Here is a 24,740-nt window from a genome sequence, read left to right on the forward strand (position 1 = left end):
CGGTCTCCAGAATTCCCAAGCCAGCCTTGCCTTCTTCAAGTGGAAAAAGACCGTTTCTTAGCTGTTCAGCAAGGGGTCAAACTCGATTTCATTGAGGGCTGCATCAGGGTTGTGTTTGATCTTGGAGGGGGCATGGCCCGGGGGGGGGCATGGCCAGCTCGATGTCACTCATGTCGGGGGCTCCTGTGGTGGCCTGAGTGCTCTGCCAGCAAAAATGGGCTCCCGAGCTCCGTTTTCGGCTGCAACAATCTCCTGAAACCCTCCGCCAAAGAAAACGGAGTCTCCGTTTTCACTGGCAGAAGGTTGCAGGAGGCTGTTGCAGCCGAAAATGGAGCTCAGGAGCCCGTTTTCGCTGGTGGAGGCACCGCAGGCCAGTCCTTTGCTGTTTCTAGGGTGGCCCCATGAGCCAGATCTAAGCACCCCGTGGGCTGGATCTGGCCACTGGGCCTTGAGTTTAGCACCCCTGCTGTTCAGGGAAGTAATGTCCTAGCTTTGGGTGATTTGCTTCAGGATCGAGCTGGATCACCCGGTCTGGTAGCGATCTTGGCCGTTGGTTCGGCGATTGGTAGCGATGGCGGAGCAAAGCTCCACCCACCTGCCCAGGAAGTAATATCTATATCTATCTATCATCTATCTATCTATCTATCTATCTATCTATCTATCTATCTATCTATACACATACACACACACACACACACACACACACACACCCTGTTTCCCTGAAAATAAGACCCAATTGGAAAATAAGGCCTTGCATGATTTTTCAGGATGCTCGTAATATAAGCTTGACCCCCCAAAATAAGCTCCAGTTAAGATCATCAGCAGATGGTTTAGTACTGTATTTTCCCCCAAAATAAGACATACCCGGAAAATAAGCCATAATGCATCTTTTGGAGCAAAAATTAATATAAGACCTGATCTTATCTTGGGGAAAACATGGTATGTATATCTTACAACAAGCCTGCTGGGAGCATCCTTACCTGCCCCAGGTGAAACAGTTGCTACAACAGCAAAAAGCCGACCTTTTATTATTAATTTTTAACCCTCTGTAAAATCAGAGTAGTAATACATTGTAGGTCACACCCCCTTGTTTTTCCCTCTTGTTGTTCTCCTCTCCCTCCCTCTCTCCCTTCCGTCAACTCCTGTCAAGTTAATTAGCAATTTCGGAGTAATCATGATAATGAGCTAAGTCAGCAAAGATGTCATTGGGGTTATGGCAACTCAGGTTGCAGAAACAGGCATTAATCCACATGATTTTCCTGGAAAAGTCGGTCCCATCCGGACATTGAAAGTTGACTTCGATGGTCTTCGATTTGTATGGGCTACAGCAACGGTCATCCAGACAAAGGCCGCAGTACTTGGGCCTGTAGCGGACCTTAGTTGCGCATCCAGAGAGCGTATAGTTCATGGGCTCCTCTCTTCTGTACATCGCTAAGCATTTCTTTCCAGGCTGTAAGAAAGGAAGGAAGAGAATTAATCATGGATGGTGCAAATTCAATCAAGTTGATCAAAATGGACATCCTTTCAAGCTTTTTCTAAAAGGAAAAGACAACATAAAGACAGGCTTTGAGTTACGGCCACAATTCAGCCCAAAATTTATGTTGCAGGAATTGGATGTATGTCTAGTTTAATGAAAAGAAGGACAGATTTGATCGCCACGATGTAAAAAAGATGTGGAGACTCTGGAAAGAGTGCAGAGAAGAGCAACAAAGATGATTAGGGGACTGGAGGCTAAAACATGAAGAACGGTTGCAGGAACTGGGTATGTCTAGTCTGATGAAAAGAAGGACTAGGGGAGACATGATAGCAGTCTTCCAATATCCCAGGGATTCCCACAAAGAAGAGGGAGTCAAGCTATTCTCCAAAGCACTAGAATTCAAGACAAGGAACAATGGATGGAAACTAGCCAAGGAGAGAAGCAACCTAGAACCAAGGAGAAATTTTCTGACAGTGAGAACAATTAATCAATGGAACAACTTGTCTCCAGAAGCTCCAACACTGGAGGTTTTTAAGAATAGAATAGAATAGAATTTTTTATTGGCCAAGTGTGATTGGACACCCAAGGAATTTGTCTTTGGTGCATATGCTCTCAGTGTACATAAAAGAAAAGATACGTTCATCAAGAATCATAAGGTACAACACTTAATGATAGTCATAGGGTACAAATAAGCAATCAGGAAACAATATCAATATAAATTGTAAGGATACAAGCAACAAAGTTGCAGTCATAAGTGGGAGGAGATGGGTGATGGGAAGAAATTGATAAGGAGAAATTGAATAACCATTTGAGGTTGACTCAGCCTTCCATCCTTCTGAGGTCCATAAAATGAGGACCCAGATGGTTGGGGGGCAATATGTTGACTCTCTTAAACCACTCAGAGAGCTCTAAAGCAGCGGCCCCAAACCTTTTGGGCACCAAGGACCGGTTGTATGGGGAGAGGTTTTTCCGTGGACCGGAGCGGCGAGTGGTTTTGAGTGCTGCCTGCATCCCAGATGGGACTTTCTTTGCGTGGCCTGGTTTCTGGCAGACCAGAAATGACTGGATCCCCGCTGTTTAATCTCTATGGGGCAGTAATATAAGTCTAGGTATAGGGCAGGGGTGTCATCAGGGTTGTGTTTGACCTTGGGGGGCGTGGCCAACTGAATGCCACTCATGCGGCGGCTCCTGTGATGGCCTGAGCATTCTGCCGGTGAAAATGGACTCCTGAGCTCCGTTTTTGGCTGCGACAGCCTCCTGCAACCCTCTGCTGTGCACGGCCCTCCCGAGCTCTGTTACCACTGGCAGAAGGTTGCAGGAGGCTGTCGCAGCCGAAAACAGAGCTCAGGAGCCCATTTTCACTGGCAGAGGCACCGTGGGCCAGATCTAAGCACCCCGCAGGCCAGATCTGGTATAGGGTTTCCTGCGTGAGCAAGGTGTTGGACTAGAAGATCTCCAAGTTCCCTTCAGATTCTGTTATTCTGTTATTCCTCCACTTTTCCCATGGGGGGCGGGGTCCAACCCTGATCAAACTCCCACTGGAGCCCTGACCTCCCCTCTCCAAAAGTTGCATGCAATTCCTCCAACTGACCTAGTCTTACATAGTAGATACCTTAATGTGCCTGGTGAGGTCCACCTCGCATGGACGTAGATCACAGAGACGGCTCTCTTTCATAAACCGGCACTGGGCATTATCGTTTGAGATCCTTGTGGAAATGCCCATTCCACAACTCTTGGAACAAGGGCTCCAGGAAGACGTTTGCAGGATACAGTTCTTCTGCCACGTTTCAATTTCTCCTCCATAGACTGACAAGCAAAGGCATGGATGAAGTTAGTTGAAGTTTTGTTACCAGCCTTATGAAGAGAATGTCTATGGAGATCCTCAGTCATCCAGGGCAAGGGTGGGTTCCACTTATCTTTACTACCGATTCGCAGCGAGATCATGCACGCACAATCACCAATGATGACGTTGTTCCGGATGGGTGGAACCTCCCGCCGGTTTTACTACCGGTTCTATAGAACCGGACAGGACCGGGAGCAACCCACCACTGATCCAGGGCATGGTTGTCCCCAAGGTGTTTTTTTCAAAAGGCAACTGGATTTTCTTCGTTTGTTTGCTTGAAGAACGTTCTGCTTCTCATCGAAGAACTGGAAAAACTTCTTGGATGAGAAGCGAGACATCTTCAAGCAAGGAAAAGCAAAGGAAGTCCAGTTGCCTTTTTAAAAAAAGCACCTTTGGGTCTTATGAAGAGACTTGACACGTCATGACACATGGGAACACCTTTTTTTTCTATAAGCCTTCAAGACACTTCAGACTGGTGGTCTGCTTGGACAGGCCCATGCAGCCATCTTGGCAACCTTTCTCAGAAGGGATTTGCCATAGAGTTCTTCCTGCAGCTGTGAAAGAGCGACTAGGGCAGTGGTGGGTTGCTCCCGGTTCGCACCGGTTCGCAAGAACCAGTAGTAAAAATTTGTAGTAGTTCGGAGAACCGGTAATAACATTGGCTGGCCACGCCCCCGAACCGGTCCCCGGCCCAGTCGCCGCTCACTTACCCCGCCCACCTCATCAGAGGCTTTTTTTTTTTACTTTTAAAAGCATTTTTTCTACAACCTCTTCAGCTGAAGAGGTTGTAGGGGGAAAAATGCCTTTAAAAGCCTCTCTGGCGATCCCAGCTGACTTGCCTGATCGTCAGAGGCTTCTAAAAGCATTTTTTTTCTGCAACCTCTTAAGGTTGTAGAAAAAATGCTTTTAAAAGTAAAAAAAAAAAAAAGTTGGCCATGCCCACCCAGTCACATGGTTTTGTTACTCGCGCCCTGATTAACAACATACGGTTGTTAAATTCAGGCTTTGTCTAAACAAAGAAAGCTTACCAAGGTCATCTGGTTCACCAAAGGTGCTACCACAACGGCTGACTTCTCACAACGTGATGAATTACAACCCACCCATTCCCACTTTTTATCTAGCCTAAAATTCAATATTTTGTGACAGTAGTTCTCAACATGAAGAGGGGTGGACTTCAACTCCCAGAATTGGGAATTCTGGGAATTGAAGTCCACCCCCTTCACCAGGGGTGGGCTTCAAAAAAATTAGCAAGGGGTTCTCTGCCTGGTTGCTGGGTGGGCGTGGCCATGGTGGGCGTGGCCTCGTCGGCCTCCTGCACCATGGCGGGGAGGGCAGTGTTTTTGCTTTCCTTGAGCCTCCAGGAGGGCGAAAACGGCCTCCCCAGGTTCCGGAGGCCCTCTGGAAGCCAGAAATGGGCCCGTTTCCGGCCTTCCTGAACTTCCGGTAGGCCCATTTTTCACTTTCCTGGAGCTTCTGTGCGCACCCTGCACTTACCTGCATGCAAAACGGGCTATGTGGGGACTCCGGGGAGGGGCGGGGAGGGGCGGGGTGGGTGGGGAGGGGCAGGGTGGGCGGGGCCAGCCAGGAGTGGGATTTGGGGATTCTCTGAACTGCACAGAATCTTAGCTAGAGGTTCTCCCAAACCCCGGCAAACCCCCAACAGCCCACCCCTGCTCTTCACGTTGCCATGGTCGAGAAACACAGTTTCATGGAGTTTAATCCAAACATTCAAGCCAGTTTCCTGTCCTTGTTGCTTGGCTTCCCTTACCCCACCTTACCTGCTGAAGAGATATGGCGTGGAGATGTCTTCCTGGTTTTCTTTGAATAGTCACAGGCCCATTCTTCACAGCATTCGCCCTTGACCTTAATCTGCTTCGGGTTTGGGCACCAAACGAGGGGTGGCTTGGAGTCAGTACACAGAGGGATACAACCCACGGCCCCGTTAATGCAGGTGCAGTTATATTTGCAATTCGGCTGGAAGCTTTCCCCATTGCGGTACCTGATCCCATTGAGAAGGCAGCCCACGCCGCCCATTTCTACAAGGACAACAAGGAGCATCGGCAAAAGGTTGGTGAGAAGAATACATTGGCTTCCTTGGAAAGACACTGTCTAATAATGCTTCATGCTTTAGCTATTAATATTAATGTGAATAAAATAGGAATCATACAGAGTCAGATACATGAGCTCTAAAGGACCCTCTCTATTCACATTATTATAAGAGAGAAAAGTGCTTGCTTGGAGATTACATTAAAAGCAGCTATACTCCATTAAGTGGTAATATAGGCCTAGCTGTCACGGAAGGACAGCCATATGGAAAACATTTGAGAGGCATCACTGTCAAAGACAAGGACATATATGTTACAAAGAGTTACTTAATCCAATAAATTTAACCAAGCACAGCAATAAATCTTCCATTAGCAACTACAGCACTTAAATAATGGTTTACTAATGGTTTAGTAATTAGGAAGTGTGTCAATTATCATATAACAAGTATATGTTAACCATATATGGAAAATGCATGATCTCATGTTAACCATATATGGAAAACAGTATGAGCTCACCGAATCCTTTGTCTTAGAAATGTATAAAACCAATTGTATCAGAGTTCTTTCCTTGTTCAAAGTTTCAGGTACAAATCTAGCTCTGAACCTTGCGCAATAAAAACTGTCTCTGGCTGACCCAGGAATGTTGTTTGGTCTCATTATTCCATAACATGGGGGGGAGGGCCTTCTCTGTGGGGGCACCTACCCTATGGAACTAGCTGCCCCCTGAGATAAGGAGAATCCAAGACCTCCGTGCCTTCCGCCATGCCCTTAAAACTTTCTTTTTTCATCAAGCCGGGCTTGCTTAACATATTTTTAAATTTTAATTGGTTTGTCATTTTAAACTGGGGCCAAATTAATATATATTCTTTTCATTGTTCTTAATGTTTGTATTGTATGTTTTTATCTGGCTGTACACCGCCCTGAGTCCCTTGGGAGAAGGTGTGGTATATAAATTTGAAATAAAATAAATAAAATAAAAATAAATAACAATATATTTCCTCCATAAGAACCATCTTCTTCTTCTTCTTTGTCGTTTAATCACCCCTTAATCCTTTGCGAGCAGTGGTGAAATGTAAAATTTGTTACTACCAGTTCTGTGGGCATGGCTTGGGTGGGGGGAGTAATGTGACTGGGTGGGCGTGGCCAACTTTTTTTTTTTTTTTTACTTTTAAAAGCATTTTTTCTACAACCTTAAGAGGTTGCAGAAAAAAATGCTTTTAGAAGCCTCTGACGATCAGGCAACTCAGCTGGGATCGCCAGAAGCTTTTAAAGGCATTTTTTTTTCCTACAACTTTTTCGGCCAAAGAGGTTGCAGAAAAAAATGCTTTTAGAAGCCGAAGAGGTTGTAGAAAAAATGCTTTTAAAAGTAAAAAAAAAAAGCCTCTGATGATTGTGAGGCAAGGGCTCCACCTTCAGGCCACCGCACCACTCTCATTCATGATCACCATGATGAAGCATAATGTATTATCAAAGTAAATATAATTCAGATGCAATTTGGGCCTGGCACATAGCATGGGGCACAACACTTGCATGTGAATCTGGGAAAAGCTTCAGCTGGTTTAAAAAGTTGCATTAAAACAGCCCTGCTTTCATGGTTTAGTTTATTAAAGCAGCTGCATCTTTGCGCAGGCTCCTGAAAAAGGCTGAATTAAGATGTGGCCGTTTTAATGAATGGCAGTGAGATGCTTTATCCATGGAAGGACTATAATATTATTTATTTAGTAAATTTATAGGCCACCCTAGTCAGCTTACAAAGTGAGCTTCCCAATCCTTTACATCCTCTGTACAGCCCTAATATGACTGGTTCTCTTTAAAGTGGAAGGAGTTTGAGGTATGTTCACCACTTTCGGTTACTTATAAGTTTATAATTTATAATTTATAATACTTATAAAGGCAAGATAAAAATCAAATAAATAACAAAAATAAAGCTACCTATAGGCTTAAAAATATGAGGTGTTTTTTTTTAAAAAAAGATGGCAATTATAGGAAAGCCAATACATAAATTGCGAATAACAAGATAAATAGATAACAACAAAATCCCCTTTGCTAAACTGGGTGTGGGCGTGGCCAGCGCATGACGCATCTGTCCTGTGTGCCGCGAGTTTGACAGCCCTGTTCTAGAGTCTCAGCATATATTTTTTTGTATCATGGTGAGCAGAACTGAATAGAATAAAATAACAGAGTTGGAAGGGACCTTGTAGGTCATCTAGTCCACCCCCACTGCTCAAGCAGGAGACCCTATGCCCTTGCTCAATGGTGGGTTTCAAAATTTTTTACTAATGGTTCTGTGGGCGTGGCTTGGTGGGCGTGGCAGGGGAAGGATACTGTAAAATCTCCATTCCCTCCCCACTCCAGGGGAAGGTTACTGCAAAATCCCCATTTCCTCCCGATCAGCTGGGACTCGGGAGGCAGCGAATAGATGGGGGCTGGCCTAGTCGGAGGTGGTATTTACCGGTTCTCCGAACTACTCAAAATTTCCGCTACCGGTTCTCCAGAATTGGTCAGAACCTGCTGAAACCCACCTCTGCCCTTGCTGACAGATGGCTCTCCTGCTTGAGCAGAGGAGTGGACTAGATTAACTATTGATTATTAAATTAATTATTAAATTTAAATAAACTGGACACCGAATTGCACCAGTGTAGTATACATCGGTGCTAATACTTCGTGTGATCTTGATACTACTCCCTTTGCTGATGTACTGTAGCTTAGGAGTTTGGAAGAACAAAGCCAGAGCAGAAAAGGAGGAGATAGGTGAGCTATTGCACATAGTCATTCCTCAAAAGAAGGAGTAGCAGAACTGGATTAGTATGTGAGCCAACACTTTGCCTTTTCAAAACAAAAAGAAAAAAGATATTTACTTCACTTACGTGCACACACTCCTATTTCGTACCTAGGTGCGTCTCTGCTGTAGTCGCAGTACAGCCCCCTGTGAGTATCACAAATGTCCAACTCGGTGCACTTCTCCCCAATTTGCTTGGCACACATCTTACAACATTCACATCCATCTGTGAGCAAACTGACCCCTGAGGGACACAGAGGTGTCGTTGTCGGACATTCGCATGGCCATTTACAGTACTGTGTCCGTGTGTAGACTTCGGTCACTGAAGAGATGACAGGTGGTGATGTGGTAGTAACAGTGGTGATGGCATTCTGGGGAAAGACCTATGCAACGAAGAGACAAAGACACACATCTTAAAGTTGCCAGGTTGAGAATAATTGAAAAACACTGAACTGTCAGGCCCCAAAAGCCAAGAATGACACATGAGGTTATTTCTGAGGAGTTGTTCACCTTCAAACAGAATCTTGCCAGATTAAAGCATTTATCTATATAACTATTAGATCTATTCTGTGAACTGCTGCCTCTTTGTCCTCTGGGAAAAATGTAGGGGTGAAATCCAGCAGGTTCTGACAGGTTCTGGAGAACCGTAGCGGAAATTTTGAGTAGTTCGGAGAACCGGCAAATACCACCTCTAGCTGGTCCCAGAGTGGGGTGGGAATGGGGATTTTGCAGTATCCTTCCCCTGCCATGTCCACCAAGCCATGCCCACAGAACCGGTAGTAAAAAAAAATGGATTTCACCACTGGAAAAATGTCCCTCTGTCCTACACTTCCAGATTATGTCCTACCATATCTTCTGGGTGTAAAAAAAAGATAGCATAAATCCATGAAGGATCCAGTACCTAAATTGCAATATAGGTTAGTTAAAGACCTTCAGTGCTGAAGATGTTACTCTAGTTGGATAATTACACTTCCTTCCTTCCTTCCTTCCTTCCTTCCTTCCTTCCTTCCTTCCTTCCTTCCTTCCTTCCTTCCTTCCTTCCTTCCTTCCTTCCTTCCTTCCTTCCTTCCTTCCTTCCCAATATTAGTTGGGCAATGAAACAACCAAGGATAGTTATTTCATATATATTTTCATATACAGGTCAGCCCTAAGCTACAAAGTTTCTTCTATTACAGTGATGGCTAACCAATGCCCAAACCCCCCAAATGCACACACCCAGCATGCCCCCCACGCATGCGTGCATGCGTGCATGCCCCCCACGCATGCCACACCCTGTGCATGTGTGTGCGCCCCACATGCACCCTGCCCCCCCCGCGCATGCACAGCAGAGACCCGATGAACAGCTGGCTGGCGGGAGGTGTGAGCACATGCGCGGCGGAGCTGAACTGGGGCAACGGCTCGTGTGCCCACAGAGAGGGCGCTACGCATGCCATAGGTTTGCCATCATGGTTCTAGTAGATCTTTTTTTGACAAGCAAAACATCTAAAAAGGGGGCAGGTTTTCCATCATCTAATTGCAACCCAAAAGCTTGAACCGGAGGAGAATAATTCTTCACTGAATTCATTCGAGACTGTAGTACAGTGGACTAAAGCACTGTTATTAACAGATTAACATCTGCTGCTTGCAATTACTGCAAGTTCAAATCTCACCAGGCTCAAGGTTGACTCAGCCTTCCATCCTTTCAAAGGTAGGTGAAATGAGGACCCAGATTGTGGGGGCAATAAGCTGACTTTGTATAAATATACAAAAGTATGAAGGCTATTGCTTAACGCATTGTAAGCCGCCCTGAGTCTCTGGAGAAGGGCGGCATATAAATTAAAGCAAAAAAAAAAAAAATTGAACAGGAATTCTTCGTGCTGCAAGTTAACAAATAAAGAAACAATTTCTCATCCAAAGAAAATGACAAACATAACAATGCAACTGCATTATAAAGCCTCAGTGAGGCCTCGCTTGGAATCCTGCATCCAGTTTTGGTCACCACATTACAAAAATGATGTTGAGACTTTGGAAAAAGTGCAAAGAAGAGCAACTTGGTAAAGGGCCTGGTGGCTCAGCAGACTGAGAGCATTGTGATTAACACCAGCTGTCTGCAATTACTGTAAGTTCGAATCTCACCAGGCTCAAGGTTGACTCGGCCTTCCATCCTTTCTAAGGTAGGTGAAATGAGGACCCAGATTGTGGGGGCAATAAGCTGACTTTGTATAAAATATACAAAAGTATGAAGGCTATTGCTTAACGCATTGTAAGCCGCCCTGAGTCTCCGGAGAAGGGCGGCATATAAATTAAACCAAAAAGACCAAAAAACTAAGATGATGAAAGGCCTGGAGACAAAAACAAATAAAGAACAGTTGCAGGAATGGGGTTTGCCTAGTCTAGAGAAAAGAAGGACTGGGGGGAGGCACAATGACAGAATTACTGTATTTGAGGGGCTGCCACAAAGAAGAGAGAGTCAACTTATTTTCCAAAGCATCAGAAGGCAAGACAAGAAACAACGGATGGAAACCAATCAAGGAGAGAAGCAACCTGGAACTGAGGAGAAACTTCCTAACAGTGAGAACAATCAATCAGTGGAACAGAAGTTGCCTTCAGAAGTTGTGGGTGCTTCATCACTGGAGGTTTTTAAGGAGAGACTGGACAGCCACTTGTCTGAAATGATATAGGGTCTTCTGCTTCTGGACTAGATGACCTCCAAGGTCCCTCCCAGCTCTATTCTGGTTGATTGCATGATTGTGGCAATCCAAACAATGTCAGGTTTTACAAACAGAACATCCGATTTTCGCCACAATGATCCAAAAGGTGATTTGCAATAATACGTCCATTGAAACATTCATGAAATTTCAGCCCAGCCTTAATATACAAGAACTTTTGCTGCTTTGAGTTAAAATGTTCTTTCTTGAAGGCCCTACAGAAGAGACCTAGAGTCTGTCCCTTTCTCATTTTCTCCTTTTTTGAAAGGGGTGGAAAACTTGCTTTTTCTTCCTCAAAATATCCTGGCTAACAATGCCGTAATTACTCTACCGGTTTCCATTTCAAGCAGGAACGGAAGTTAATTGGTTTGCTTTCAAATGGCATAGAAAAGAAGTTTTCTTCTTCTCTTTTAGGAGGCCAAAGTTCCCATTGCCTGCGCAGGTCAATTCCTTTTGTTCGTGGCATTTAAAACCAATTTGCCATAGTTCTTGGATTTTATCATGAAGGCCCAAAGTGAAGCTAAGGTCAAGCAAAAAAAAAAAAAAAAAAAAAATCACCAATTCAATTCCATTTCTTTTGATCAGTCCTCTATTTTGGGCTAATCATTACCTTTTCTTTTGGCTTGAATAAAAGCAAGATGGCTGACCTTTCCTTCAAGAGGATTTGGGTAATTTGAGGATAAAACATTAGATAATATGCTGAAGCGCTGGATTACAAAGAAAGACAGCAATTTGCCCCAAACAGACTCTGTAGTCTTAACATTTCTTCTTTCCAGAGCAGAGACATACAGTAATGGCCAAAATTGTGGAAACCTTTTGGGGAAAGTGTATTTTCTAAAACTAGTTAATAACACTAAGGCAGAACGTAAAGTGAAATTTGGTTATAAGAGTGAAATAATACGGGGTCAGCCTAGAGCAGTGATGGCTAACCTTTTTGCCATCACGTGCCAAAAGTGGGAGGAGTGCAGGGGGGGTCGTGTGCGTGCATGCCCACACCCATAATTCTATGTGCCTTGGCCCCCGTATGTGACCCCCCGTGCTCCCCCCACTTTTGGCACATGATGGCACAATGGGCCCGGTTGGCCCATTTTTCGCCCTCCCCAGGCTCCAGAGACTTTCTAGGAGCCTGGGGAGGGTGAAAACAGCCTTCCCTACCCCAGGGCCCTCCAGAGGCCAGAAACAGACTGTTTCCCAACTTCCGGTGGGCCCAGAAGACCTGAAAATCAGCTGGCAAGCACATGCATGCCCACTGAAGCTGAGCTTGCGTGCCCACCGATATGGCTCCGTGTGCCACCTGTGGCACGCGTGCCATAGGTTCGCCATCACGGGCCTAGAGGATCTCTGAAGGACCCCTGTGACTTGAGAAAGTTGCAGAGTTCAAAAAGTTAAACCGCAGAATTAACACACTTTCTACAGTTGGAGAGTTCAAGAAGTCAAACCGCAGAGGTACTATGTTAAAATGCAGAACAAACCCACATGGAGCTTCCTGCCTAAAGCAATAGGGGACGGGGGCTAGCTAAAGAGGCAGATCTAAGATACTTCCTGTTTTTTGTTCTATAAAGATACGTGTCTTAAAAGAATAAGGTGACCAGACGTCCCGCTTTTGGCGGGACAGTCCCGCTTTTGAGCAATTTGTCCCGCATCCCGCGGCGTTTTAAAAAAGTCCCGATTTTTCATTCTGCCTCCTGAGTCCCGGCTGCCTCCTGAGTCCCCGCTGATGGCTAGAGGGAAAAAACCTGTTTAAACTCTTGCCGCGGGGCTTCAAAGGGCCGCCCTACGTTGATTAGCTCGGCTTCCCCCTCTCAGCTGATTTGCGCAGGGCTCTGCTCTTGCTAAATTGCTCAGCAGTTTTTTTTTTCTCTTTGTGCAAACCAAGCTCAAAACGAAACTGAAAGTAAAACAGGCTGTTGGCTTTGCTGTTTCCTTGCAACGTTGGAAAATTAGGCAGCAGATTTATTTTCCTTTTCCTCACCAAAAAAGGTAGGTGCAAAGAATGGGAAATTATTTAGGGCAAAAGAGATTTTAAATTCAAGATTTTAGATTCAAGATTTTAAAACACAAAAGAAAAAAAAGCTCTTTTTAACTAGGGAATTGTAATAATTGAGATACTATTAATTGTATACTGTGTTGAAAGCAGAAATGGTTAAGTTGTGGTTTGGAGGAATATATGGGGGAAATTATTTGGTTTATTATTATTGGTAAATATAATTAATTGATTTGTAAGAAATTGGATTGCATGGAAATAATTGGAATATTCATGTTCATATTGATTAATATACAAAAAAGATAGTTATATAACTAATTGATTTATATTAAAATGTTGAATTTGTATTAAACAACTGTATTACATAATTACATAATTAACCAATGTGAGGATGGATATAAAAATAGATGACAATGGGAAGGGGTATAATATAGAATAGAAGGGAAAAATTGAATTTGATTAAGATTAGAGATGAGGATGAAGGGTAATATTGTTTTTTTAAAAAAATAGATGAGGAATAAATATGGCAAAAAGGAAATATAGAAATTGTAAATTTAATTGAAATGACTAAACACTGTTTAAATTTGTGAACCAGCCAAATATTCTGTTCAAAGAAAATACATTGTATGTTTGTATGTGTGTTTCTAATTATTGCTATTTATTCATATTTGTTCTCTTTTATTCTTTAAAGTTTAACAATTCATTCTTTATCTTAATATCTTTATATTTGTTTGGGGTTGGCTTTCTTCCCTTTCATCTTTTTTATTGTACAGCAATCTTTCTCCTCAAACCTACCACCTCTCTTTTCTTTCCTTCTTACTTTCTCTTCCCCCCACCCTCTTCTTCTCCTCCCTATTTCCTCTTCCTTTCTCCTTCTCCTCCTCTCTTCCTCCCTCTCTTACCCTCACTCCTACTCTCTAATTTCCCTTCCCTTCCTTCATCCCTCTCTATTACTGTATCCTTTTATGCATATGGATTACTCAGAGGGCTGAAAAAGTTATTTTTGACTGGTCCTCGCACTTTTGACCAGTCCTCGAAATTACGACTCTCCTCACATTTTACGTTTTTGCCCTATCTTGTCACCATGGTGAAGAGAAGCAGTTGTGAAATGAGTGACATGGTTGTTAAGAATGCTGCACGGGCATAAATGTGAGGATGGTCATAAGTGTGAGGACCAGTCAAAAGTGTGAGGACTTGTCAGAAATGACTTTTCAGCCCTCTGAGTAGTCCCTATACACATAGCCATGGCCACCGGGTCACATGACCAGCTAGCCACGCCCACCCAGTCATATGGCCTCCAAGCCACGCCCACACAATAAGCCACGCCCACAATGGTGTCCTTCTTACCAATGTTAAAATCTGTTCACCTTACCCTATACACATAGCCATGGCCACCTGGTCACATGACCAGCTAGCCACACCCACCCAGTCACATGACCAGCTAGCCACGCCCACAAAATAAGCCACGCCCACAATGTCCCTCTTTACCAATGTTAAAATCTGGTCACCTTATAAAAGAAGGACTTTTGTTCAGGATGTAAATAGAATGCATGTCTGAACCTTTTGGCCAAAATAAAAAAGCTATTTCTGATCTCGAAATTCATCGCTGTTGTTTTTCTGCAACACCACTTTTTTTTTTTTGCAGTAGTACCATAAAATTATATATCAATGGAAAGATAATTTAATCAAGAATGTAATGCAATAACTTTTATGAAGGATTTGCTATTAGAACAGCAGTTACAGTATAAAGAAGAAAAGTGAAACACGTAGAAAATACGATATACAAAAATGATCACCATAGAAAAAATGAGATATACAAAAATTATCACCATGTCAGTTAATACTTAGTTGGGTCACCTTTAGCATGAATTACGACCTTACAATGTCTTCCCGTGGAGTGAACCAAGTCTTTTAGTTCTGCAGCTGTTATAATGTGAAACCAAGATTGAATGATTGCTATTAACTGGGTTTTATTGCTGGGTCGCTTCTGACTAACAAGTTTCTTTAGTCGGCTCCCTAGATTTTCAATTGGGTTAAGGTCTGGGCAATTCCCAGGCCATTCCAGCAGTGGAATAGGATTATCTTGAAATTCCCCCTCAAAAAAGTGGTGTTATTAGCCATCAAACCTCAAAAATACACTTTTTCCAAAAGTTTTCCACACTTTTGGCCACTACTGTATGTGGAACAGTTTGTGTGTGTATGTGAGAGAGAGAGAGAGGGAGAGAGAGAGAGAGAGAGAGAGAGAGAGAGAGGGAGGGAGGGAGGGAGAGGGAAGGAGGGAGGGAGAGAGAGATGGAGAGAGAGAAGTCAAAATGGCAGTTTTGGATACACTGTCATGATCGCCATCTTTGACAGAGTGTTGGTGAGCCGTAGCTATTTCTGGGATCCAATGTTTCTCTCAAAATCATGAACGCAGTGTCATGCCATCACAATACCAACTCTATCCTGACTTCACATGTCTGTGAAACATCATAAGAGTCAGTCTGGTCTAGTGGTTAAGGCTCCAGGCTAGAAACCAGGAGGTTGTGAGTTCTAGTCCCAGTCCCCCTCTTAGGCACGAAAGCCAGATGGGTGGTTTTGAGCCCATTACTCTCACTAAACCCAATATACCTCACAGGGTATATTCACTCACATATACCTCAGGTAGGAGAGGGAAGAAGTATTATATGTTCACCACCTTGAATTACTTACAAAGTAATAAAGGTGGAATAAAAATCTAATAAAATAAAAATAACACATGTACAAAAGGAGTATAAAAAATTGGTGCAATCTTGCTGTCATTACCTACTCTTAACCCTTCCACCCTCCTTTCGCCCTTCTTTCCCCTTCCTTCCTCTTCTCCTTCTTTCCTTCCTCTTCTCCTTTTCCTTTTTCTTCTCCTTTCCCCTTCCTTCCTTCCTTCCTTCCTTTTCTCCTTCTCCTTCTTTTCTCCTTTCCTCCTTTCGCCCTTCCTTCCTTCCCCTTCTCCCCCTTCCCCTTCTCCTTCCTTCTCTTCTCCTTCTCCTCCTTCTCCTTCTCCTTCTCCTTCTCCTTCTCCTTCTCCTTCTCCTTCTCTTTTTATTTCCTCCTTTTCCCCTTTCCCCCTTTCCTCCTTTCCTCCTTCCTCCCTCCCTTCCTTCCTTCCTTGCAGTTAAGTATGAACTAAAATTTTAAAAAGAAAGCTAAAAGGAAATATTGTACATGCTTTTCACCTTCCTAAGCTGCCACCTAGTGGGCTAAAAGTTGAGTGCTGTTTTCATTTTAGCTGCAGTCCTCTTTTTGAATACGGGGAATCAAAGTCGTTGTAGGAATGGAAAATTACTCTGCATAATTTCCTAATCAAAGTCATAATATCGATGGAAGATTGTTCTGCATAATTTCCAGTTTAGTTGGCACCCACCATAGTCCCTTGCCCAGATCAGAGCACCCAACCGCATCCTTCCGATGATCCTAGAACAAATGTAGCTTGCTTTTTATTGATTAAACATCAGGAAACCTTTTAAAAAGTTAACTAGCAAAATGGAAGCAAAGAAGGCAAAAGGGGGGGGGAGAGAGATACAGGCAGACAGACATTCAGACAGACAGACAGGAGAGAAAGCAGAGGGGGGACAGTCAGACAGAGACAGAGAGAGGAGAGAGAGAAAGGAGAGAGAGGGAGAGAAAGAGAGAGAGAGAAAGGAAGAAAGAAGAGAGACAGACAGACAGACAGACAGACAGACAGAGACGGAGAGAGAGGAGAGAGAGAAAGGAAGAGAGAGAAGAGAGACAGACAGACAGAGACAGAGAGAGAGGAGAGAGAAAGGAGAGGGGGGGAGAAAGAGAGAGAGAGAGAGAAAGGAAGAAAGAAGAGAGACAGACAGACAGACACACAGAGAGAGGAGAGAGAGACAGAGACAGAGAGAGAGGAGCGAGAGAAAGGAGAGAGAGGGAGAGGGGGAGAAAGAGAGAGAAAGATAGACAGAGAGAGAAGAGAGACAGAGAGAGAGAGGAGAGAGAGAAAGGAAGAGAGAGAGAGAGAGAGAGGCAAAGGCAGAGGCAGACAGACTTACAAAAAAAAAAGCCTCTGATGATCACACGGCTGGGATCGTCAGAGACTTTTAAAAGCATTTTTTCTACAACGTCTTCGGCCGAAGAGGTTGTAGAAAAAATGCTTTTAAAAGCCTCTGATGATCCCAGCTGAGCTGTGCGATCATCAGAGGCTTTTTTTTTTTTACTTTTAAAAGCATTTTTTCAGTCGAAGAGGTTGTAAAAAAAATGCTTTTAAAAGTAAAAAAAAAACAGCCTCTGATGATAGCGTGGCTCAGCTGGGCATGGGTGGGGGGGGGGCGCAGGGATTTTTGCTACCAGTTCTCCGAACCACCCACCGCCATCGCTACCGATGCAATCCGGTCCGAACTGGGAGCATTTCACCCCTGGAACAGTGTTTCTCAGCTTAGTGACACTGAGATGCGTGGACTCCAAATCCCAGAATTCCCTAGCCAAAGTGCTGGCTGGGGTATTCTGGGAGTTGATACCCACACTTCTTAAAGCTGCCAAGGTTGAAAAACAATGGAAAGAGTGTTTCCATTGACATAAGTTTCATTGCCATTTGTTCCTGAAATGAGAATTTTGGTGATGTCTGTTGGATGATCCACATATTTTCTTCTTGGCTATCCACGGTATTCTCGGGAGTCTTCTCCAACGTCAAAGTTCAAAAGCATCAATACTTTTCCTATCTTGTTTCTTCAAAGTCCAATGTTCACTTCCACAAATTGTCGCACATGATTTGCACCATCTTTGTAGATCTGGTGTTCAATTATCAACATCTGGAAGTTACAGGCTCCTGATTTCTCGGTTAAAGTGGTCATGAGTGCATTTTTGGGACACCAGATTAGGGACAGGTCATAATTAAAGAGAGAATCAACCTAGAGCTAAGGAGAAATTTCCTGACAATTAGAACAATTAATCCGTGGAACAACTTGCCTCCAGAAGTTATAGATGCTCCAACACTGGAGGTTTTTAAGAAGAAATTGGACAACCATTTGTCTGAAGTGGTATAGGATTTCCTGCCTAAGCAGGGGGTTGGACTAGAAGACCTCCAAGGTCCCTTCCAACTCTGTTATTATGTTATCCTAAGAAAATCTATCTTTGTGATCACTAGAAGTCAAAAACAACTCGAGGTTAGATTAATGTCATGTTTGACATAATCAAATCTAATCAAACTTCTGATGTCAATAAATAAGCTAATCATATTATAATCTGTGTCAATATCTTCATTGAGAATGTATATAGAGCTTCATTTATTGTCCTCAACATTTGTACATGTGTATTTTCATTTTGCTACTTAGACTCAGATAAGGATGCTAACCGTCTCTGAGGAACTTAGAATAGAATGGAATAGAATAACAGAGTTGGAAGGGACCTTGGAGGTCTTCTAGTCCAACCCCCTGCTTAGGCAGGAAACCCTACACCACTTCAGACAAATGGTTACCCAACATCTTCTTAAAAATTTCCAGTGTTGGAGCATTCACAACTTCTGCAGGCAAGTTGTTCCACTGATTAATTGTTCTAACTGTGAGGAAATTTCTCCTTAGTTCTAAGTTGCTTATCTCCTTGATTCGTTTCCACCCATTGCTTCTTGTCCTACCCTCAGGTGCTTTGGAGAATAGCTTGACTCCCTCTTCTTTGTGGCAGCCCCTGAGATATTGGAAGGCTGCTATCATGTCTCCCCTAGTCCTTCTTTTCATTAAACTAGACATACCCAGTTCCTGCAACCGTTCTTCATATTTTTTAGCCTCCAGTCCCCTAATCATCTTTGTTGCTCTTCTCTGAACTCTTTCTAGAGTCTCAACATCTTTTTTAGCTCATTTAGACTTCTCAGCCAACTTCCTGAATAGTGGATTGTGCCAAAATGAATTAGAATTAAAATCCTGACAGTTAGAACAATTAATCAGTGGACCAGCTTTCCTCCGGAAGTTGAGGATTCTCCAATACTGGAGGTTTTTAAGACGTGATTGGACAACCATTTGTCTGAAATGGTTTAGATCTCCTGCTTGAGTAGGGGTTGGACTAGAAGACCTCTAAGGTTCCTTCCAACTCTGTTATTCTGTTAGAATACATTTCATCAAAGAAGGATGTGTGAGAAGATCGACTAAGGGTTTATCAACAGTTGAATTTCACAATTAAAATCCAGTTACTCCTCTCCACTTATTTGTAATCTAACATCAAAACATCAGGGGGCAGCATTGAAACAAGAATCAAACCAACTTGACTTGTGAGATCCAAGAGGCTATGATTTAAGTATGTGCCCTTGACCTTTTATCTTGAAATCAGAGTGTGCAAAGATCTCAAAAGTACATTTTCGCTGTACACTATCTCCAGTCCCCACAGTTATAATGCAATAGCTCTATTGTAAACATTACAGCGTAGAAAAATATAAAATTGTGAAGGCTTAGTCTATGGAGATTCTCAGTCATCCAGGTCATGGTTGTCCCAAAGGTGCTTTTTCAAGAGGCAATTGGACTTGCTGGTTTTACTTTGAAGGGTGGGGAGGGAATGGAGATTTTTCAGTATCCTTCCCCTGCCATGCCCACCAAGCCACGCCCACCAAGCCATGCCCACCAAGCCACGCCCACAGAACTGGTAGTAAAACAAATTGAATTCCACCACTGGATACTTCCCTAGGGAGCATTTTTCCCCTGGTCCTCCAAGGTTATTCTCACCTATCTCTTACACCCCAGTCTGTAAAAGGAAGCAAAAATCCAAGCCAACGCCAGCTGTATCCATTTCCATTTGGCAACACCATCCTGCTTAATGTAACTTCTGTTATCCCCGAAATACTTGCTAGGATGAACATGCTGACTACATCAGTATTACTGTCCTGGAACAGTTCAAAACCACCTAACACCCTAAGCCTTCATATCCCAAAGGAGTTTTTTTTCAAGAGGCAACTGGACTCTTGGATTTTCTTTGAAGACCTTTCAATTCTCATCCAAGAAGCTTCTTCAGCTCTGACTGGATGGTGGGATATGGAAGGGTTTATACTCCTTGCAGACAGCTGGTCATTTGCATTCTTTCCATAAACTTCATAACTTCATAAACGCATGGCACAACAAGAGGAAAATGAACCCATCAGGACAAGATTCAGCAATCCGTCTGCATCTAAAAGACACAGGCCACTCTTTTGAAGACAGCCACATCCACATTTTGGACAAAGAGGACCGCTGGTTTGAAAGAGGGATCAAAGAGGCCAATCTATGTCAAAACTGAACAGGCCTCAGCAGAGGGGGAGGCATACGACATCATCTATCTCCAGTCTACAACACAGTCCTTTCAACAGTTCCAAGAAGGCTCCACATCAGTTTGAACCACTCAGGTGACCCTGAGGACACAGTTAAACCTCCAGGTGGCCTCAACGGCTCTCTAAAACAGGAGTCAGCAACCTTAAACACTCAAAAGAGCCATTTGGATCCATTTCCCACAGAAAAGAAAACACCGGGAGCCACAAAAACCTTTCGACATCTAAAATGAAGATAACACTGCATATATCGTTTTTTTACCTTTATGCTCTGTATAAAAAAAAAAAACTACAGTGTGTTGCATTTATGAAATCAATGAACTGCTACAGAGATAAACACATTTTTATTTCTGCATGCAACAAAAACATTTTGAACTCCGGAAATGGATACAGCTGGCGTTGGCTTGGATTTTTGCTTCCTTTTACAGACTGGGGTGTAAGAGGTAGGTGAGAATAACCTTGGAGGACCAGGGGAAAAATGCTCCCTAGGGAAGTGTCCAGTGGTGGAATTCAATTTTTTTTTTTACTACCAGTTCTGTGGGCGTGGCTTGGTGGGCATGGCTTGGTGGGCGTGGCTTGGTGGGCATGGCAGGGGAAGGATACTGCAAAATCTCCATTCCCTCCCCAGTCTGGGGCCAGCCAGAGGTTGTATTTGCCAGTTCTCCAAACTGCTCAAAATTTCCGCTACCGGTTCTCCAGAACCTGTCAGAACCTGCTGAATTTCACCCCTGGAACTGTCAGCTAAGAGGCAGCATATTCCATGGCAGAGCAAGAGACTCAGAAGGGAAACTTATTATTTTTTTAAACAGATTAACAGAGTTGGAAGGGACCTTGTAGGTCATCTAGTCCAACCCCACACCCAAGCAGGAGACCCTACACTATTTCTGACAGATGGCTGTCCAGTCTCTTCTTGAAAGCCTCCAGTGATGAAGCTCCCACAACGTCTGAAGGCAATTTCTGTTCCATGGGTTGATTGTTCTCACTCCTGAACTTCTCAAAAGAAAAAAGAGGGAGTTTTGTCTGATCAGACTTGCAAAATTCTATTAACTTTACTTTACACTAAAGTAAAAGTGCTCCTCTGGTGCTCCTTGGCAAACGCTAGATAATCTCAAGAAGAAATTAAACAACTATTTGTTTGACATGGTATAGGATCTCCTGCCTTGAGCTCGGGGTTGGACTAGAAGACCTCCAAAGTCCCTTCCAACTTTGTTATTCTGATATATTTTTTTGGGTGTGTGTGTGGAAACTTTCTTTTTTTAAGAGTCAGTTTAATTACTAAAGTTAGTAATTTCTAACTTTCATGCCTTAGTCATGAAAGACAGATGGGTGACTTGGAGCCAATCACAAGGAGACTGTGAGTTTTAGTCTCCCCTTAGGCATAAAAGCTGGCTGGGTGTCTTTAGGCCAATCAACAGGAGATGGTGAGTTCTAATCCTGCTTTAGGCATGAAAGACAACTGGATGACTTTGAGACAATCACTAGGAGACAGTGAGTTCTAATCCTGCTTTAGACACAAAGCCAGTGGGGTGATCTCAGACCAGTCACTCTTTTCCATCCCTAGGAAGCAGGCAAGGACAAACCACTTCTGAAAAACCTTGCCATGGGACTTGTCCAGAGAATCTCAGAATTGGTCATGATGGTCTTCTCAGGCTCACAAGGAATGGCACGAAATGGAACATCAGACGTTGACTGTGGTCTGACTCCCTGCCTCATTGGTATAGTGAGTTCAAACATCTCCCACACCCAGCCTAATTCTCTGTCCCTACAGAGACATGCATTTAATCACAATGTCTTCATTTGCATTGTTCTCATTCCTGATTACTCATCCCACCACAGTCTGAGTCTTAAGATCTGAGGGTGTGTTTTTGTTTTTCTTTGAAGTCTCTGTCTGGTGAAGATCGCTGTTTGAAATCCTGTCAGGGTTGAGGATGTGAAACTAGACTTGGTTAAGGCCTGTGTGTGCCCCACAATACTTTAGAAGTGCCTGTCCCAAAGATTTTGGGAACCTTTTGTCAGGTTCGCCTGATCCGCCAGTTATGGCCCTTTCTTGATCAGGATTCCTTGTGCACAGTCACTCACACCCTCATCACCTCTCGCCTGGACTACTGTAATGCTCTCTACATGGGGCTCCCCTTGAAGAGCACCCAGAGGCTCCAACTGGTCTAGAATGCGGCTGCGCGGGTAGTTACGGGAGCTGCATGGCGCTCCCACATAACACCTCTCCTGTGTGAGCTGCACTGGCTCCCGGTGGTCTTCCAGGTGCGCTTCAAGGTTTTGGTTACCACCTTTAAAGCGCTCCATGGCACAGGACCTACTTATCTTCGAGACCGCCTGCTGCTACCAATGACCTCCCATCGCCCTGTGCACTCCCACAGAGAGGGCCTTCTCGGGGTGCCATCAGCCAAGCAATGTAGGCTGGTGACCCCCAGGGGGAGAGCCTTCTCTGTGGGGGCACCTACCCTCTGGAATCAGCTGCCCCCAGAGATAAGGAGAATCCAAGACCTCGGTGCCTTCCACCGTGCCCTTAAAACTTTCTTTTTCTAGCAAGCCGAGCTGGCTTAAAAAAATTTTTAAAATGTTTTTTAATTGGTTTGTCACTTTTTAAATTATGGGACCAAGTAGATATATATTCTTCTAATTGTTTTTAATGTTTGTATTTTATGTTTCTTATTTGTGTCCGTACACTGCCCTGAGTCCTTCGGGAGAAGGGCGGTATATAAATAAATAAATAAATAAATAAATAAATAAATAATAAATAAATAAATAAATAAATAAATAAATAAATGCGCTTTTTCAAAAGACAACTGGACTAGTTTTTTTCCTCAAAGATGTTTCACTTCTCATCCAAGAAGTTTCTTCAGTTCTGATGGAATGGTGGAGGATGGAAGAATTCCTCAGGGTCACAGTGGGGACAATTAACTGGTGGAACAGCTTGCCTTCAGAACTTGTGGATGCTCCATTATTGGAGGTTTTTAAGAAAAGACTGGACTGCTACCAATCTGTAATGGTATAGGGCAGTGATGGCTAACCTTTTTGCCATCGCGTGCCAGGAAGCGAGGGGCGGGAGAGGTTCGCGTGAGTGTGTGCCCACACCCATAATTTTATGTGCCCTGCCCCACGCATGCGCACGTGATCCCCGCTCCTGGCATGTGATGGCCCAGTAGGCCCGTTTTTCTTTCTCACCTGGCTCCAGATCCTCTCTATGCATCTGGGGAGGGCAAAAACAGTCTTCCCCACCCCCTCGGAGGTCCTCCAGAGGCCCGAAAGAGCCCGTTTTCCAACTTTCGGTTAGGCAGGAAGTGACTTTTTTGCTGTCCCCAGCCTCCAGAGTCTCCTAGAGAGGCTGAGAGCTGAGCCGGCATGCCAGGCAACATGGTTCCGTATGCCACAGGTTCGCCATCACAGGTATAGGGTCTCTTGCTTAAGCAGGGGGTTGGACTAGAAGACCTCCAAGGTCCCTTCCTGCTCTATTCTGGTTGATTGCATCATTGTGGCAATCCAAACAATGTCAAGTTTTACAAACAGAACATCCGATTTTTGCCACAATGATCCAACCAACTTGAATATTTTAACTCCATAAATGCCTGTATGGTGTCATAGAACTTTATAGACTATTTATATAATTTATACATTATATGCTATTTATATAATTAAGTTATAATTAAGAGATTGGATAACCATTTGTCTGAAATGGTATAAGGTTTCCTGTCTGAGCAGAGGGTTCCAACTCTATTCTCTATTCTCTATTCTGATTGATTGCATTCTGTTCTGATTCTGAATATTAGTGTTTATTATTATAAAATAAACTTTGTTTATTGTTATTATTTCTGATAGTAACAGAAATAAGTGGACTTTTATTTTTGTAAACAGACTAAAAATTGCTGTAACTTGGAGCCTTACGATTTATATTGATATTGTTTCCTGATTGCTTATTTGTTCCCTATGACTTTCATTAAGTGTTGTACCTTATGATTCTTGACGAATGTATCTTGTCTTTTTATGTACACTGAGAGCATATGCACCAAAGACAAATTCCTTGTGTGTCCAATCACACTTGGCCAATAGAGAATTCTATTCTATTCTATTCTATTCTATTCTATTCTATTCTATTCTATTCTATTCTATTCTATTCTATTCTATTCTATTCTATTCTATTCCATTCCATTCCATTCCATTCCATTCTATTCTAAAAGATGATAATTCATGGATTCCATATAGATAAAAGCTAGGCGTGTAACTTTACAAGAGAGTAAAAATTGTGTATATTAGCTCATCATTGCATTGATGAAAGATAGAAACCCTTTCCTCAGTATTGACTTGTTGCCTTTTTCTCTTCCCTTCTACTTTTCTCTTTTTTTCCTCCTGAACTTTCTGCACTTTTCTTTTTCCCTTTTTTAGTTTGTATTCTTTTTTACCAGGTTTTTTTATTTTTTTAAATGGAAGTCTTCTCAATTCTGGCAGAAGAGACAGCTGCAGCTTAATAACAGGGTTTTACATTTACAAGCTCACATGTTCCACCCAACAAATCTCAGAGAACTGTTTTGGGAGGGGAGAAAAAAAGTCTGAATGTTTAACTGAATAACAAAATAACAGAATAACAGAGTTGGAATGGATCTTAGAAGTCTTCTAGTCCAATCCCCTACTCAGGCAGGAAACATTAGACCATTTCA

At 43.3% G+C, this 24,740-nt stretch overlaps 1 protein-coding gene across 1 annotated transcript in view; it reads right to left on the reverse strand.

Moving 5' to 3' along the window:
• Positions 1 to 711: 711 nt before the first annotated feature.
• Positions 712 to 24,740, reverse strand: part of CCN4 (cellular communication network factor 4) — a 35,595-nt gene continuing 11,566 nt past the window's right edge. Inside the window, 4 exon segments of the mRNA XM_070942009.1 lie at positions 712 to 1,450; positions 3,090 to 3,283; positions 5,099 to 5,356; positions 8,233 to 8,527. Coding sequence (XP_070798110.1) covers positions 1,151 to 1,450; positions 3,090 to 3,283; positions 5,099 to 5,356; positions 8,233 to 8,527 — 1,047 coding nt within the window. The 3' untranslated portion in view covers positions 712 to 1,150.

The sequence above is a fragment of the Pituophis catenifer genome, unplaced genomic scaffold, assembly GCF_029215685.1.
Source record: "Pituophis catenifer annectens isolate HBS135680 unplaced genomic scaffold, rPitCat1.0.hap2 SCAF_3, whole genome shotgun sequence".
In the NCBI taxonomy this organism is placed as follows: domain Eukaryota; kingdom Metazoa; phylum Chordata; class Lepidosauria; order Squamata; family Colubridae; genus Pituophis; species Pituophis catenifer.